The 17075-nt window shown below is 42.1% G+C and overlaps 1 protein-coding gene across 1 annotated transcript in view; it reads right to left on the bottom strand.

The window, feature by feature from the left end:
* PHEX (phosphate regulating endopeptidase X-linked) overlaps nt 1-17075 on the bottom strand; it is a 195435-nt gene that overhangs the window by 22940 nt on the left and 155420 nt on the right. The window contains exon 16 of the mRNA XM_007126588.1: nt 1352-1406. Within this exon, the coding sequence (XP_007126650.1) occupies nt 1352-1406 (55 nt within the window). The remainder of the gene's footprint in view (nt 1-1351; nt 1407-17075) is intronic.

Here is a 17075-nt window from a genome sequence, read left to right as displayed (position 1 = left end):
AAAAAAACAAACAACCCAATCCAAAAATGGGCAGAAGACCTAAACGGACATTTCTCCAAAGAAGACATACAGATGGCCAAGAAGCACATGAAAAGCTGCTCAATATCACTAATTATTAGAGAAATGCAAATCAGAACTACAACGAAGTATCACCTCACACCAGTTAGAATGGGCATCATCAGAAAATCTACAAACAACACCTGCTGGAGAGGGTGTAGAGAAAACGGAACCCTCTTGCACTGCTGGTGGGAATCTAAATTGATACAGCCACTACAGAGAACAGTATGGAGGTTCCGTAAAAAACTAAAAATAGAATTACCATATGACCCAGCAATCCCACTATTGGGCATATACCCAGAGAAAACCGTAATTCAAAAAGACACATGCACCCCATTGTTCACGGCAGCACTATTTACAATAGCCAGGTGGTCATGGAAGCAACCTAAATGCCCGTCGACAGACGAATGGATAAAGAAGATGTGGTACATATACACAATGGAATATTACTCAGCCATAAAAAGGAATGAAATTCGGTCGTTTGTAGAGAATGGATGGATCTAGAGACTGTCATACAGAGTGAAGTAAGTCAGAAAGAGAAAAACAAATATCGTATATTAACGCATATATGTGGAACCTAGAAAAATGGTACAGATGAACCGGTTTTCAGGGAAGAAATAGAGACACAGATGTACAGAACAAACGTATGGACACCAAGGGGGGAAAGTGGGCAGGGGGTGGTGGTGGTGTGATGAACTGGGAGATTGGAATTGACATATATACACTAATATGTATAAAATGTATAACTAATAAGAACCTGCTGTATAAATAAATAAATTAAATTAAATTTTTTTTTTAAAAAAAAGGAGGAGATTTGACTATGGATGAATGGTCGAAGAAATGCGACTTTGCTCGTTTGGAAGGTGGAGGAATCACACTTGGACCAGCCAAACCAGACTCTTTGCTATTCGAAAAGCAATTTTCTCTCCTTTCCTCACGTTGTTTCTTCCATCTGGAATTGTATTAGACCCATCACCATCAAGTCGAATCCTAACAATCCTTCAAGGTCCACATTTTTCTAGTATGAGTCAATGCATAAATGAACAAGTGCATAAAAAATGAAAGCTATCTGTGTATAGGTTGGCTTTCCTACCCAGTCACACACCCTGGCAACAAGAATCAGAAAACAAATACCTAACATGGCAAGAGTGGGCCCGACCCATGCCAGGTTCCATGCCTTCTTTTTGCTGAACAACCACTGGCTTTGTTTCTTTGACTTTATAGTCTATGCTCTGCGAAAACATCATGTTCTTCGTTACTTGTCAGTAACTGGTTTCTTTATTAGTTTACTTACCGAGGATATTCTGTTCCCCAAAAGAAAGGCTTCTGGAGCTCTCCTGCTGGAAATCCTGGGAGAAAGACAAACAAACAAAATTGTAAGGGACGTAGGGATTGATTTAATGATGAGTACCTGGTTCTAGCTTTGGCACTGAAGTTCCAAAGGCCCATCTTAAAGGTACTCCTCATGGAGCTGGGACCCCTCTAAGAGATCTAACTATCTCTAAGATGATATTAATTCAACTGAGTTTGAAATCAGTGCATTCCATCAGTTTCAAGGAAACTATTTTACATGGATACGCTATTGGCAGTGTCCCGGCTGCTGTGAACTGGGTTCCTTCATAAAGAGCACATGCAAGAGGCTTCCAGCTGTCTTGTGGCTTCCCCTGATACAGAAAGGGCCAGCTTCATGGGCACACAACCAATGCGGTCACACGGGGCCCCCGTGCAGAAGGACCCTGCAATGGAATTAATGCTCTGCTGTCACTGTACGAAATGCTTAATAAATTTATGTTTGAAGGTGATTTTGGAAATGGAGACCAAGGGGACAAGAAAGCATGCGTGTGAGCAAAGCAGCCATGCAAAATATTCCTGTCCACGGTTCCTTTTATGCTCCATTTGCACGCAGCATCCAAGATGCTCCCTGGGAGCGCAGAACTCCAGTAGAGCCACAATATGTGCGAATTCAGCAAGACTCAAAACGAGTACAAGGTAAGCGTGTTACATCTAGGACTGAGTACGTGGGGGCTCTGACAGCCCTCTTGGGGCTCTTTCTGTTGGAAGCAGAATTTGCTTTGATCACCAAAGGGCAGCAGTGGCATTCTAAGAAACATGAATGGCCAAGGAACTCTGTCATACTCTCTCTTACTCCTGTATCGGTCAACCACATATACCGAAATGATGACGTAGAAGGAAAGGGAAAGACAGGACAACCCATAGTTCCTTTTCCTTTCAGTCCTTTCCTACTCATCAGTAAGCCAAAGGTAGAGAGGGTTGGTAGAATGTACATGTATATAAGAAATGAAGTAAAACCAACTGAGTTAGTTTTATGCAGTATTTCCACTGTTCTGGCAAGAAGAAAATACATACCCATGCACAAGCGAGAAAATACAAATTACAATTTCGTCAATTCCACATTTCAGTTAAAAGTTCTTATATCTGGGGACTTCCCTGGTGGCACAGTGGATAAGACTCCATGCTCTCACTGCAGGGGGCCTGGGCTCAATCCCTGGTCAGGGAACTAGATCCCACATGCATGCTGCAACTAAGAGTTCGCATGCCTCAACTAAGGAGGCTGCATGCCACAACTAAGGAGCCCACATGCTGCAACTAAGGAGCTGGCGAGCCACAACTAAGGAGCCCGTGAGCCGCAACTAAGGAGCCCACCTACCACAACTAAGACCCAGAGCAACCAAATAAATAAATAAATAAATATTGTTTAAAGAAAAGTTCTTATATCTGTATTTGTTTTGGCATCGCACAATATAAAGATGAATGGTAAAATTACGCTGATGGTTTAAATTTTTAATTTTTCTTACAACTTACAATGGTATTAAATAGCAAATAAAAAATACCGTGACAAGTCTAGAGAAAGACAGGCTGTCGAAGACAGGACAAAGCTATATATTTTAGCCCCTTTACAGCACTTTTTCCTGCTTACTGAAAAAGAGGTCCCCATATTTTCATTTCGTACTAAGCCCCACAAATTATGTAGCTGGCCCTGGGTGCAGATGAGTGGGAGAAATGCCTTGCTTTGCTTTGCCATTGCAACTCACCACTAAATTTTGTACCCTGGGGTTGATCCTAGGAGCTGCACTTACAAGCCATCACAACTGGGAATGCAAAGAATAGTAACCAAAAAAAGGACAGAGAGAGAGAGAGACCTTCTGTAACATCCTTGCCTGCTCCAGAGCCACTGCTCAAAGCCCCTGGAGACTAAAAGCTCTTTTATGAGTTCAAATGTTTTCTCCTCCCTCTCTCCCTCTCAACAATCTGTCTACCTCTCCTCCAAGACAGGACACTACGAGAAGTGAGGGCAGGAAAGCACATTCTTAATTTAGAAGTGAAATATTAATTCTATGTAATTCATATACATATATGATTCATATTTTTTAAACAACATCATAGTTTGAGATTTCAGGGTGCAAAAACCTAATTGTAAAACAGAGCTGGAGCCAGCTAGTAGTCCTCTCTCTTCCTGCTGCTTTCACATAAAGGAAAACGCATCTGACGCTGGAGAGGCCATGTCATATTAATCTTCATAATTTCCACATTTTCTTAAATATCTCTGGCATCTTTACATCAATATTCCATCATCTTTTTGGTGATTACTTTTAGTAAGTCATTCTGACTTGGATATATATATGCAAATATATATTACATATATATGCAAATCACAGTGTTTATATGAAAATTCTGTCTCACATAATATATCATCAAATAGCAATGATATTTCCCAGTAAGAACAGTGATCATAGACCAATGTGACTTAATTATTAAATCATTATGGCTTTCCTGCTTGGTAATGTGCCCAGCTGGAAGCATTTATGTCCATTGCCAACCCCTTCACAGGAAAACATCTGACACCTGCATGAGCCTCCTTTCTGCCACTGTTGCTGTTAGAGGCCCCAGACTCGCAGGCCGCAGCCATCACACTCCCCTGATCAGCAGTATCTTCGCAGCTTGTCAGGGCCATGGAACCCAGTGATCAACAGAAGAATCTGATGCCCTTAGGACCATTTTGCTGAAGTGAATGGATTAACTGTTTAAGCTGCATTTTTGGAGATGTCAACTGGCGAGAGTGATAGATCAAATCCCAACAGGGCCAACTCAATATCTTATCTCATAAAGCGAATGAGTTCTACTTAGCAAAGGTAGAAGCGAAAAATAATTAAATAAATGGAAAGGGAATTCTCTTTCTTTTCCTCTCCCTTTTTAATAGGCTTTTCTTATCTTTTCTTGCATATCCATTTTATCTCCTCTGCTTCCCACTTCAGCACTGCCTCACCACCTATTTCACACTTTTCAAGCTCCTTTTTCTATCAGTATATTTATGGGAGACATCCCTCACAATGTAAGTGTGTGTATGTATATATGTACACATACATACAAACATGAGAGATAGGAGAGAGGGAAGGAGAGGGAGGAAAGAGAAATTTAACTATCGGACTGGCAAAAATTCATAAATTTAATAATACGTAATACTGGCCAGGGTGTGGGAAGCATGTTGGTGGGAATATAAATTCTTGCAAGCATTTTGGAAAGCACTTTAGTCATCTCTCAATGCTTTAAATGCCATTTTTAAAAATGAGTAGGTGCATGCTGATAAGGAAAAGGCTCTAAGAGATATTATTAAGCAAAAGAAAATATTAAGTGTAAATACAGCATTCTGTCATGTATGAGTCCTTTTATGTGTACTACATGTATAAATGTATGCACAGGTATACAGAGTCAAGTCTGCTATAACGCTTGTATTGAAAAGGTAAATTTGTTCCAACATGATTGAAGTGTCAGGGAAAAGACTGGAACATAACTCCAATTTCACATTTTCTTATGCACAATTTTGCCCATGAGAAATGCTAGATGAAAGCAGAAAATTGCACCCAAATGAACTGAGCTGCTTAAGAGTACACAAAATGCACACATCCCAACATGGACCAGCTACCTCTGTCCCCCATGTGTTGGAAGCCCTACCCATCCACATCTGGTGTTAAAACTTTTCAGATAAACCTCCTTCCACCACTACACAGTAACTCACAAGCTGCAAGCCCTCCGACGCCAACTTCCCCAAGCACACTTCAGGTCTTTTTTTTTTTAAGGGAAAGCACCATATTTACTGTAGCACTTACGTATTTACCCATTTAACACGTGTAAAACCATGCTATCGTTTTTCTTAGGCTTCTAGCTTTTGTTTTCACGCGTCAGTGATAGTTTTTGATTGTTGTGCCCCAACCTCATTTGTCCCATAAGCCTCGTGGCTTTCACTGCAGTTTTCCATAGTGCAGTGATGTTCAGGACCACATGTGGCATTACAGCAGAACTGACTGCGTCTGTACACATCTATGTGTATATGTACACATCTATATTCCTACCCGCGGTTCTCAAATTTTGTCATGCATCAGAGTCACCCGGAGAACTTACTTGAAATACAGATTGCTGGCCCTCACCCTCAGAGTTTCTGAGTCAGTAGGTCCAGAGAGGTGGCTAGGAATTTGCATCACTAACAAGTTCCCCTGTGATGTGATGCTGATGGTTTGGGAACCACACTTCAAGAACCACGGCCCAAACACTGGCTCTCGTGCACTGCGGTGTCACGGCTAAATTGCCGCATTGCTGTAACTGAGAAAAGTGTGCAACAACCTAGATGTTCAATAGGAGGGGAATGAGTCAATGATGATATAACCATATTATGGACTGCTGTGCAGCAAATGAAAAGAAAGAGGCAGGTCTCCACATTCTAGCATGGGAAACTCTCTAAGAAATGCTGTTGGAATAAAGCAAGGCATAGATATAGATATATAAATGCCATTTATATATTTAAAATAACTATCCTATCAGTTTGAGTATATGCATGAAAATTCACAGAAAAGGTCTGTAAGATACGTATCAAAGTGGTCATAGTGGTTACTTACCTCTTGGAGATAAATGGGATTTGGGGTGGTGGGTGGTTAAAGGGGCTTTGGACATAAATGTAATGTTGTAAATATTGATTAATCAAAGGTAACCAACTTGTATAATTAAAATGAACTCTTTTAGGAACTTCCCTGGTGGTCCAGCGGTTAAGAATCCGCCTTCCAATGCAGGGGACGCGGGTCTGATCCCTGGTCGGGAAACTAAGATCCCACATGCCGCGGGGCAACTAAGCCCGTGCGCCACAACTACTGAGCCCGTGCGCTCTAGAGCCCGTGCGCCACAAGTAGAGAGAAGCCCGTGCGCCGCAACAAAGAAAGATCCCGCATGCCGCAACATAGACCCAACACAGCCCAAAATAAATAAATAAATAAATAAATAAATATTTTTAAAAATAAAATGAACTCTTTTAGAGATAAACAGGTGTGTGTATTACAGAAATTTCTCCTAAAGGTTATCCCCAAACAGTTTACAGTTAACTAAGCTTACACAGTAGTTTTTTGCTCATACATTTGTCAACACCAGCAAATTCCCATTTCAAGCAAAAACACAGACTGTGGTTAAATAATTCCAAACACTAAAATTCCGACAAAAGAAAATATTGGTATCTGTATGTTGTAACAACCTCACTATTTGGTAGCAAAAAACTCTCTTTCTCAAATCTGCATGTAGGAAAATCACAAGGCCTGCTTTAGGCTTTCTACTCGGGTCAGCCTTTTGTTTTCACTGGCGTTTCTCATAACTCTGTCAATGAATATTGACTAACCCAGCTGGAATCTTAGCAAAACGGTGACCATACAGTGCTTCTGTTTAGGACACAACTGCCAAACAACTGATCACATTCAGTGGGTCAGGTTCAACTAGATGGTCTTTAAAGTCATAAAGTTATATCCTAACTGTAGCTGTATCTTTCCAGGAAAAGTTAAACGCCTCAGTGTGTCTGGGTTTCAGTGTCCATTTTACTAGTGTAAGATCACATTAATTAGGTTTTTTAGTACAGGCAAATATAGAGAAAAAAAAACAAAATTAGCCCATTGTCCCACAGCTCAGACCTAAGAAAACAAACATATATCCTCAGGGATAGAGAGTTCAAACTGTATGGAGAGATAGGAAAAAAATTAATAATTTCCCTTTTTTCCCACCCCTCTACGCCCAGCCCAGAACTTCCCACTACTATGTACAAAACTAGCTTCAGATATTTACTCAAATGTCACCTCCTTCTCACTAAGGCCTTCCCTAGTGCTTTTTAAAGGAGGGAAGTATTATTCTACCCCCCCTTTCTTGCTTTATATCTCATCATAATACCACCATCTATGATACTCTAAATTTTACTTATCCTTTATAAAGTATTGTCTGTCTTTCCCCAACTGGAATGCAAGCTCCATAACAAAAGGACTTTTATTTTTACCGTTCTCTCACTGCAATATCTCCAGAACGATGCCTGGCACGTGGTAAGCACTCAATAAATATTCGTTGAGTGAATGGAATCTGCACTTTGTGAAACTCTAAACGGTGACTGGGGTTAAACATTACCTACAACTACGAGTGCGTGTTAGCCAAAGTCTAAAACATTACACGACGCTATTAGTACTACCAATGTGCTACTTCTTGAAGTTTCCATACTCAATACCAGAATGGGGCTATGTTCCATTATTCAAGTTCTGGTTTTCCTCTACCTTCTAGATTAGGTACTCTGTTGGTTCCACTCCCTTACAAACATGGCCGAGCTAGTGCGGTTTTGAAGTTTGCACATTTTTTTCAATAAACTCTTAATCAGAATGCAAATATTAACAAGATGAAAAGCTCTGCCCAGCTCCATGCAAATTCCAACACCCTATGTCCTCTTAGCCCTCCGTACCACCAAGGAATAAAAGTAGGATATTTTCCCTTTTATGGTTTTATGGCATATGCTACAAAGAGAAAATCACACAAAATACTGATTTAGATCAGAGTCCTTTGGTCCTAACAATACTGAATGAAGATAATCTCTTTTCCCTACATTCTTTGTATGCTTTCACATAATTTCCACATTAATTTTAAGTTCCATATCCATAAGTGTATGGTTCAAGAAAGTTATCATGTGGCAAGTATTTTGAAAGCATTTTCTTCCAACGTTTTGTTACGTGTTAAGTTTGGGGTTTTGTTTTTTATATACTGACACTTACAAATGGTGATTATTTTAAGACAACTGTAGTCAGACTGGAAACACGTTATTTCCGTGTTTGGTCAGATTTAACAAGATGGGAGCACTCCAACTTTCAATACTAGTCTTCAAAACCCAGAGCACCTGCTTCTTCCCATTCTCTGCATCAAACTTTTGAAAATTTACTAATACCCTCCATATCCAAGGGTGGAATTCAATCCTTGGTTGGTTGAACCTTCGGATGAAACCTGTAGATATGGAGGGCCAACTGTATGGTGCAAGGCAACTCAAACTCCACCTAAATTTGGGAGCAGTTCACTCTTAAATTCAGTCTCTCTTTTGACTCCTTTGAAGGAAGTAGCATTGTTTGAATTTGTTCAGTTAGGATCTCTCCAGCGGCCTCGGGGGCAGAAGTGGCACAGCCAGGGGCCAATGACAAAGTAAATTCAGTCCTAAAGAAGTTGACAGGGGGGAGGTTCTAAAGGAGAATCCAATGGGCTTGAGAATGTGTAGGCCAATGTGCACACTCAACTGTTTAATTGTTAAATCTGTTTCCATATTTGCTATAGGTGCTTTCCCCAGAGAGGTACTTGGGTTTTCCATTGAGTGCGTATCACTATGGGTGTTTGTGATACTTTTATTGAGGGGCTGACTGTATCAATACATTGTATTATATTATTAGTCTTGTCAAATAGCAGAATGTTTGGTCTTTTGCATGGATTTACTGGTGTATTAATGTGACTTTATTCTAGTACATGTCATGACAGTTATTTTCAAAAGCCTTAAGTATATGCTTATATTACTGAACTAATCCATGTATCAATCTACATTCCAAGGCTTATGGCTGATGTACCATCTTAGCAACATTATTATACTTCTTGGTGAGATTCACTTGTAGTTAATTCTGCTGACTTGTTTATTTCACTTGTCTTGCCCAATAGCTCCAAGTTCTATAGTTCACTAAGTGAACATAGTTTATGACCCTAATTTTGCAGATGTTAATGTATTTAAATACCATCATAAAAACTACTGGGAGAAGTTTGGTTTGGTTATGATGATGCAACTTCCATAAATAACCAGTGACCACTAACATTTACTGAGCACCTATGATGTTCCAAGCCACACAGGTACGTTTTGAACATACAAATGTCCTCAAAGAACCTACAATCCAGTGAGGGGGAAAGGACGTAACTAGAAAAAAAATTCCATTTTGCAAAATCTAAACAGGAAGGTGAACTGATACCAAAGCTCTCTAAAAGTGTATTTTTAATTGAAATGTCTTTTAAAGTCAGTAAAGAAATACTGTATACATGGGAGTAGATGCATAGGCGTGTTTTGGGAAAGGGGTTACCTGTACACATGTGTACGCTAATGGTAAAAAAAAATTGTAAGATCAGTAGGGTCCAGAGTTTTCAACAGGCCCCCAGTTATTTTGGTGCATCCTAGTTGAGACCCACTGGCTTAGATCAGAATAAGGATTCTCAGCCCCAACTGTACATTAGAATCCCTTCGGGAGGTTTTTAAAAATATACCCATGTCCAAGCCCCTGCCCCAGACCTATCAAGTCACAATGTCTGGGATGGAGCCCTGAGCAGCTGGATGTTTTAAAAGTTCCCCAGATGATTCTAATATGCAAACAAGTTCAGAAATCTTGGTTTAGGAAAAATAACTGATGTATATAAATCAGCCCTCCTGTCTCATTCTCCTCTCTTCACTGCTCCTCAACACTGTGCTTGTAACATATGATCAGATATTTTTATTATAATTTTGCAGACTATTCTTTCAAAACTGAAATTTTACACGGCTTATAAATTATGATTGTACAAAAGGACAAAAATAGTTTTAATTGCAACTGCTTTGGAAAATCCAGGATGAATGCTCACTCTAAGAGAGAATGAGTGTTACATCTTATTCAGGATTAGATCTTATAATCAGATAAGCCGGATACCATTCTTCTAGAATCTAGGGGGCCATCAGTAGGGACATGGAAACTGCTGCAATTACAAAGCACTTTTGGTTATGTTTTTTGCTGTAAAGGGATTTCATTGTCATCTCACTGCTAAGATTAATAGTGGCTCTTCTTTCAATTTGGCATCTTGCAGTAATTTGGTGAATGCCAACCCTCCCCTTTCCAGAAAATATCAAGTTCTAACAGCTGTGACTCATGTCAAGGGATCCAGCAAGATGCCCTAGCCATCTGCCGGCTTCCTGCAGGTAACCTCCTGCCACCACATCTATCAGCCTAGAACTGACAAGCTGAAAGCAGCTTCTAAAAGCTGCCCTCCATCTTGAACTCTTCTCTTCTGCCTCTTCTCTTCTTTTCCTGCCAGAATTACCTCCAGTCTACAACAAAGAGAACCCCTTCTTCTTTACCAGCATAACCAACCATCCCTGCCTGCCCAGGACTGAAGGGGCTCCTGGGATGTGGAGCTTTCAGTGCTAAAATTGGGACAGACCCAGGCAAACCAGGACAAGTTAGCCTCCTTACCTTTACCCAACCAAGCTTGACCTCTTTTGCATTTGAACTGCAATTTTATAGCTCAGCAGTTCTCGAATTTCAGCATCTAGTGGAGGTTTGATGGATAAAATCTTCCTAAAACATAAATTGCTGGGCGCACCCCCAGAGCTTCTGATTTGGTGGGTCAGGGATGGGACCAGGTAAAGGCCATTTATCACAGGTGATGCTGATACTGCTGATCCAGGGGCCACACTTTGAGAACCACTATGCAGTTCAGTATCTCATATTCTACTCGCGTACCAACAAGTCCTTTCATGCACACAATTGCTGTCCTAGGTGTTCAAAACTGACGCTAGAGGAAGTGATGTTCAGTCCAGGCCTGGGAAAACAGCAGATGCTCAACAAGTGCCTGTGTGGGGTCACTGAGCCATATGTGGGGGTGCGATAATGGTCTCAAGAATGAAAATGTGACTAACATTTTCCCCTTATCAATTAAACTAAAAAAAAAAAGAAAAAGAAAAAAACTGAGTCTCTTTATTCATCTCCTCCAACAGTATCTTCACGATGCCTAACAGTATCTTCTACGACGGTAAAAGAAAACCATCTCATCGGGCTTCCCTGGTGGCGCAGTGGTTGGGAGTCCGCCTGCCGATGCAGAGGACACGGGTTCGCGCCCCGGTCCGGGAAGATACCACATGCCGCGGAGCGGCTGGGCCCGTGAGCCGTGGCCGCTGAGCCTGCGCGTCCGGAGCCTGTGCTCCGCGACGGGAGAGGCCACAGCAGTGAGAGGCCCGCGCACCACCAAAACAAACAAACAAACCATCTCATCTATTGTTAGTGAAAATATAAATTGGTACCACTTTTCTCAAGAGAAGTAGGATAATATATATTTTTAAATCTCTTAAATTGAGCATACCATTTGACTCAGCAATTCCTCCACATCTAGGAATCCACCCTAAAGAACAGTCTCAGATTTGCACAAAGACTTAGCCGCAAAACTCATCACAGACTTTTGGGGTTTTTTTTAACAACAGTGGAACGGCCTTAATGTCTTTCGGTAGAAAATTAAAGAAATAAAGGTGCTTTTATTTGGTGGAATACTCTGCATGGTAACTTAGAAGAATAGGTAACAAATGAAAAAAATACTTGTTACAGCTTTCAGTGGGACAAAACAGTTTAACTGGATGAGTCCATAGTTAATTTCAATTTTTAAGTATGTAGATAAACATAAGTTTGAGAGAGATTCAACAAAATTATTAACTGTAGCTATTTTTAAATTATGATTAACTTTCCAAATATTTTTAGCTTATCTAAAATTTTCTAGATTTTCCACAATACATGTAAACTACTTTTGTAATAAGGGTCAAAGACAATTGATTTTTTTCAAGGGAGGACAAGTGAGACTGTGACCTTCAAGAGCAATCAGTGAGCCTGTCCCCTGACTCCCTGGCCATGGCTCTCTTCCAGCTTCCTGAGGCTCTCCTCAGTCGGGCTCAGAGCCAGGACGCTCCCAGCGTGCGTCCCACTCACCCCCCACCTCTTGAATCCAACTGACCCTGAAAGCCATTCTGTGCTTTCTGCTACCAGCCCTGCAGCGAACCTGCCCGGTCCTCTGTCTGGAAACAGCATGCGTCCTGCCCCACGAGAGTGTTTTCACAAGTGCACAGCAGGTGGTAAATGCGTCCCTCCAGGCATCGGTCCTGGGACTCAACAGTTACAGGAATGCCATGAGATTGCAGGGCTTCCCACTTAAAGGCAGCTTGTCCCCCGGTGGCACTACCCAGAACGTCATTCTCAGCCGCCTCCCTGGTCGGGCCTCAGAGACATGGGGCTGTATTAGGACGTCCAGAGTCCTTGACTAGACCAGGACAAGAACATCTGAAAATAGTTGTAGCAGGTGTCCCACAACCTTGATAAATGCATCATGTGGCAATTCTGCAAACTATTTGAGCTTTGCTCATGACTTAACTTCAACTCACGTTAACAAAATTTTTTTAAAATTTCAGAGTAGATTTTGTGAAGGAAAACGTTTCGGGAGAGTGGCTCAAAATATTCTTGTTAAGGTAGCTTATGAAATCTCTCAAATAACGTCCCCCCCGCCCCCGCCATCGGAATCCAAGGACGGAAGGAGATCACGGGCATAGCCAAAGGGCTTGCAGAGAACAGCACTCTTAGAGACGGCAATAATCAACTGCTGCTTGATGCGACAGCCTTTTAAGACATGAAATCAGCACGACCTGGAGACCACCTGACCTTCTGATCCTCATCCCCTGGCTGTCCCCACATCCTATAGTATCTTGTTTCCATACCAAACAAACAATCCCCCACCACATGGATGAGGACAGAATATAATGATTACTCTAACATACAATTATACCAGGCTTTCAACTTGTTCACGGTATGTTCACATGTATCATTTCATGTAATTCTCACATTTCTTATCTGGCATTGAACGGTGTAGGCTGAAGACCAAGAGCACGTAATCAGAGAAGCTGGGTTATATTCCCATCTCCTCAACTTACTAGTGTGTGCTCTTTCGCACGTTACTTGGCCTCCCTGAGCTTCAGTTTCCTCTTCTGTAAAATGGCCCCAAATACCAAGCTTATAGACCTACTGCAGATTAGAGATAATATATGTTAAAGTATCCAGCACAATGCTTGGCACATTAATGGTTCTCAGTGAAGAATAGCTGCACAGAACAATTATACTCTTCATTTTATGGGAGTCCTTCAAAGCATCAGTGGAAAAGTTGGGAAACTACCTGTATTATCACTACACAATTATTTGAGAACAATCTTTTGGGATTTTAACTTACCCACTCCCTATTTCCCCTCACCACTGCCATTGCCTAGGTTTAGACCCTCCCCATCCTTCTCTTGAACCGCCTGCCAAACTCCTAGCTGGCGTAGGGGGTCTCAATCTTTCCCCTCTCCAAGCCATGATCTTTAAGACTAAGACCAAGGAAGCAAAAATGACGTTTCTTGCCTCTCGAAGAAAACTATACCAGTTCCGTATGGCCTGTTCCGCAATATGGCTTACAAGGTCCTCATCTACTTCTCCTACATTTCATCTCCCATCATGCCTTCTCCCCCATCCCCCGTGTACCACATGCAGTCTGTGCCCCAGCAACTGTGACCATCTCACCACCCGTTCCAGCTCCACGCTCCGCGGGTGTTGCCTTTGCACCAGCCAGTACTTCTGCGTGTCCCAACCTACCTACTTTGCCTACAGAATTCTTCTCCTTTCAAAGCCCACTCAAATGCCATTTTCACTGTGAAGCCAACCTTCACTCCCCTAGATAATTAACACTGCTCTGTGGCTCCCAGGATGCACTGCACAGCCTTCTGTTGCACACTCACCATGATGTCTTATAAATGACTGGTAACAAGTCTGTCTCTCCCCACTTCTCAAAAGCAAGGAATCCTAACAGCTAAGATTTATTGACTACCTACTACAAACCAGTTTCTCTTCCAAGCATTTTGTAGATATTATCACCTTCAATCTTCACGACAACCTATAGGATAGTCACTACTATTATCTCCATTTTATAGATAATTAAACTGAGGCTTAAAGAAGTTAAGTAACGTGCCCAAGGTTGCAAGTTATCAGTGGCCAAGCCAGGATTCAAAATCAAAGCCCACACTCTTAACCACTACACCATACCATATTAAAAACCAGCACTGAACTCAGTACCTGGGAAGTTGTAATGTCTGTATTACTTATCTCTCGCTATATAACAGAGTATCTCAAAACATAGTGGCTCAAAACAATAAACATTTACTATCGCACAGTCTCTATGGGTCGAGAATTCGGAAACAGCTTATTTGTGTGGTCTGTCTCAGGGTCTCTCAAGTGGTTGCTGTCAAGACGTCAGCGCGGGCTGCAATCATCTGAAGGCTTGGCTGGACTGGAGGATACGCTTCCAAGATGGCATGCACACACAGTCCTTCACATGTGGCCCTCTCCACCAGCTTCCTGAGGGCCCTCATGACATGGTTGCTGGCTTCCCCCAGAGTGATCAATCCAAGAGGGCAAGGCAGAAGCCAGATGTCTGTCATGACTTAGCCTCAGAAGTCACACCCTGTCATTTCCACAGTATCCTATTAGTTACAGAGGTCAGCCTTATCCAGTGCTGGAGAGACGACACAGGGGTGTGAATATACGGGAGGTGAGAATCACTGGGGGCTCTATAAATATTAAGTGAATAAGGCGAAAAAATTATTAAGAATTGCTCTGTCAGGATCTCTTCTAGATAATGAGAAGTCTGGATTAGGTGGCCACTTAAGTTTCCTTCCTTGTAGCTCCAAAACTATGGGAGATTATTCTCCAATTCTCCCCAAATAGATTGCCAAGTGGATTCAGGGATTTAATTTCATTCAAGTCCAGTAGAGGCCACAGGTGAGTATTTGCTAACTTGGCTTCTACTTTATGGTTTTAGGCAGAGTCAGCAAAGTATGAGAAATTCTACCAGTCTGAAACACAGTTGTTTCCTTAACAGCAAAACAAATCTATGTTTGATTTCAGGATTAATTCTACAGTTTGATGGCACCGTTAGCCCAGCCTCTGCACAAAGGCTTATCTTCTTTAGCAGAGTATCTGTGATTAAACTGAGGCAACTAAATCCCTTGTGTGTAAGAGCAAAGATAATAAAAAATCATGGGCTTCCCTGGTGGCGCAGTGGTTGAGAGTCCGCCTGCCGATGCGGGGAACACGGGTTCGTGCCCCGGTCCGGGAAGACCCCGCAGTGGTTGAGAGTCCGCCTGCTGATGCGGGGAACACGGGGCCGTGCGCGGGGCCGGGAAGACCCCACGTGCCGCGGAGCGGCTGGGCCCGTGAGCCATGGCCGCTGAGCCCGCGCGTCCGGAGCCTGCGCTCCGCAACGGGAGAGGCGACAACAGTGAGAGGCCCGTGCATCGCAAAAAAAAAAAAAAAAAATCATTGGTTTTAGGCCTTGCTTGTTTTCAAGCCAAGGTTTTGTTTGCTTACAATAATTCCTTGATATGATTTGAGACCTACGAAGATAAAAAACTAATATTGAAATCAGGCACTATGCAGATACACATTGATACTGAATACATGAAATGAATTTTATTCTAAAGACCAGTCTATATTAGCGGAAATGAGAACCAAATGTAAGCGGCTCCCCGCTCAGGCTCACCCTCCCGCCTCCCGTACGACCACCTGATTAGATCCAAAGTACTTTGGAAGCTGGGTCAGAAACACTCTGCGAGGCTCCCTAGATCCCGTCCTCTCACAGTGCTCTACACCACAGATTGGCAAACTACAGCCATGTAAACAGTGTCACTGGAGCACAGCCGCACTCATTTGTTTATGAATTGTCTATGGCTGCAATGGCAAAGGTGAGAATCTGCAACAGAGACCATATGGCTTGCAAAGCCAAAAATATTTACTATCTGGCCCTTTAGAGAAAACATTTGCCGATCCCTCCTCCCCACCTCTGGCAGCTTGGCCTGAGGTGAACTGTCATAAGCCCAAATGTCTATGCATGCTACACGCTATTCTAAAAACTTTTAAGGGAGAATGGGGGTATTACTGTTTATGTTGAGGTGTTACATACATAAAGAAAAGGAACAAATTTTAATGGTAGAACACAGTGAGTGTTTTACACAAGTATCACCTGTGCAACCACCTCCCAGATCAAGGTGTTTCCTATGCCCCCTCTCAGTCAATAACCCCCAAAACAAAGGTAGCCATTATTTTAACTTTTATCACTTAGATCACAGATTTGTTTGCCTGTTCCTGAACTTCATACGAATGGAACCATGCAGTGTTTCACTCACCATTAAGTCAGCGGTATTCTTACACACTGCAGCATGCAGCACTTTGTTCTTTTCCTGTGCTGTGCAATATTCAATTGTATGAATACAGCACAATTTAGTTACCTACTCTTCTGTTGATGGAAATTAGGTTCTTTCCAGATTTTTGCTGTCATGAATAAAGCTGCTATGAACATTTGCGTACATGTCGCCTCGTGGGCGTCAGGATCCATTCATCTTAACAGGAGTGGAATTTCTGGGTGATAGGAGACATCAACAAACTGCCAAATACTTTTCCAAATGAGTTGTAATTGTTTAACGTACAAAAATATTGTTTTAATGTACAAAACCTTCTGAGAACAGAAGTTCAAAATACGCCCCTCCCACAATCTTCATATTACGCTGTGTATCCTGTGACAGACTGGCTAGCTCAGGCATCAGTGGCGGGCGTGCCAGTTTTTGATATACAAAACCCTGACCTTGACAATATGCTGGCACTTTTCAAATTGATCTTGTTACATCCTACCAAAACGTCTGTGGACTGGGTAACCTCAACATGTGACAGATGAGGACAAGAGGGCTCAGGAAGGAGAAACACCTTGACCAAGGTCATGCAACTAAATGAGTGGCACTCAAGGTCTCCCATCGAGCTTCTGTCTTCCTACTAAAAGCAGGAAGACCTGGGACTTCCCTGGAGGTCCAGCAGTTACGACTCCGCGCTTCCACAGCAAGC

Source organism: Physeter macrocephalus, chromosome 21, assembly GCF_002837175.3.
Source record: "Physeter macrocephalus isolate SW-GA chromosome 21, ASM283717v5, whole genome shotgun sequence".
Classification (NCBI taxonomy): Eukaryota; Metazoa; Chordata; class Mammalia; order Artiodactyla; family Physeteridae; genus Physeter; species Physeter macrocephalus.
The sequence above is the reverse complement of the archived record's forward strand: the minus strand, read 5'-3'. Positions and strand labels throughout refer to the sequence as shown.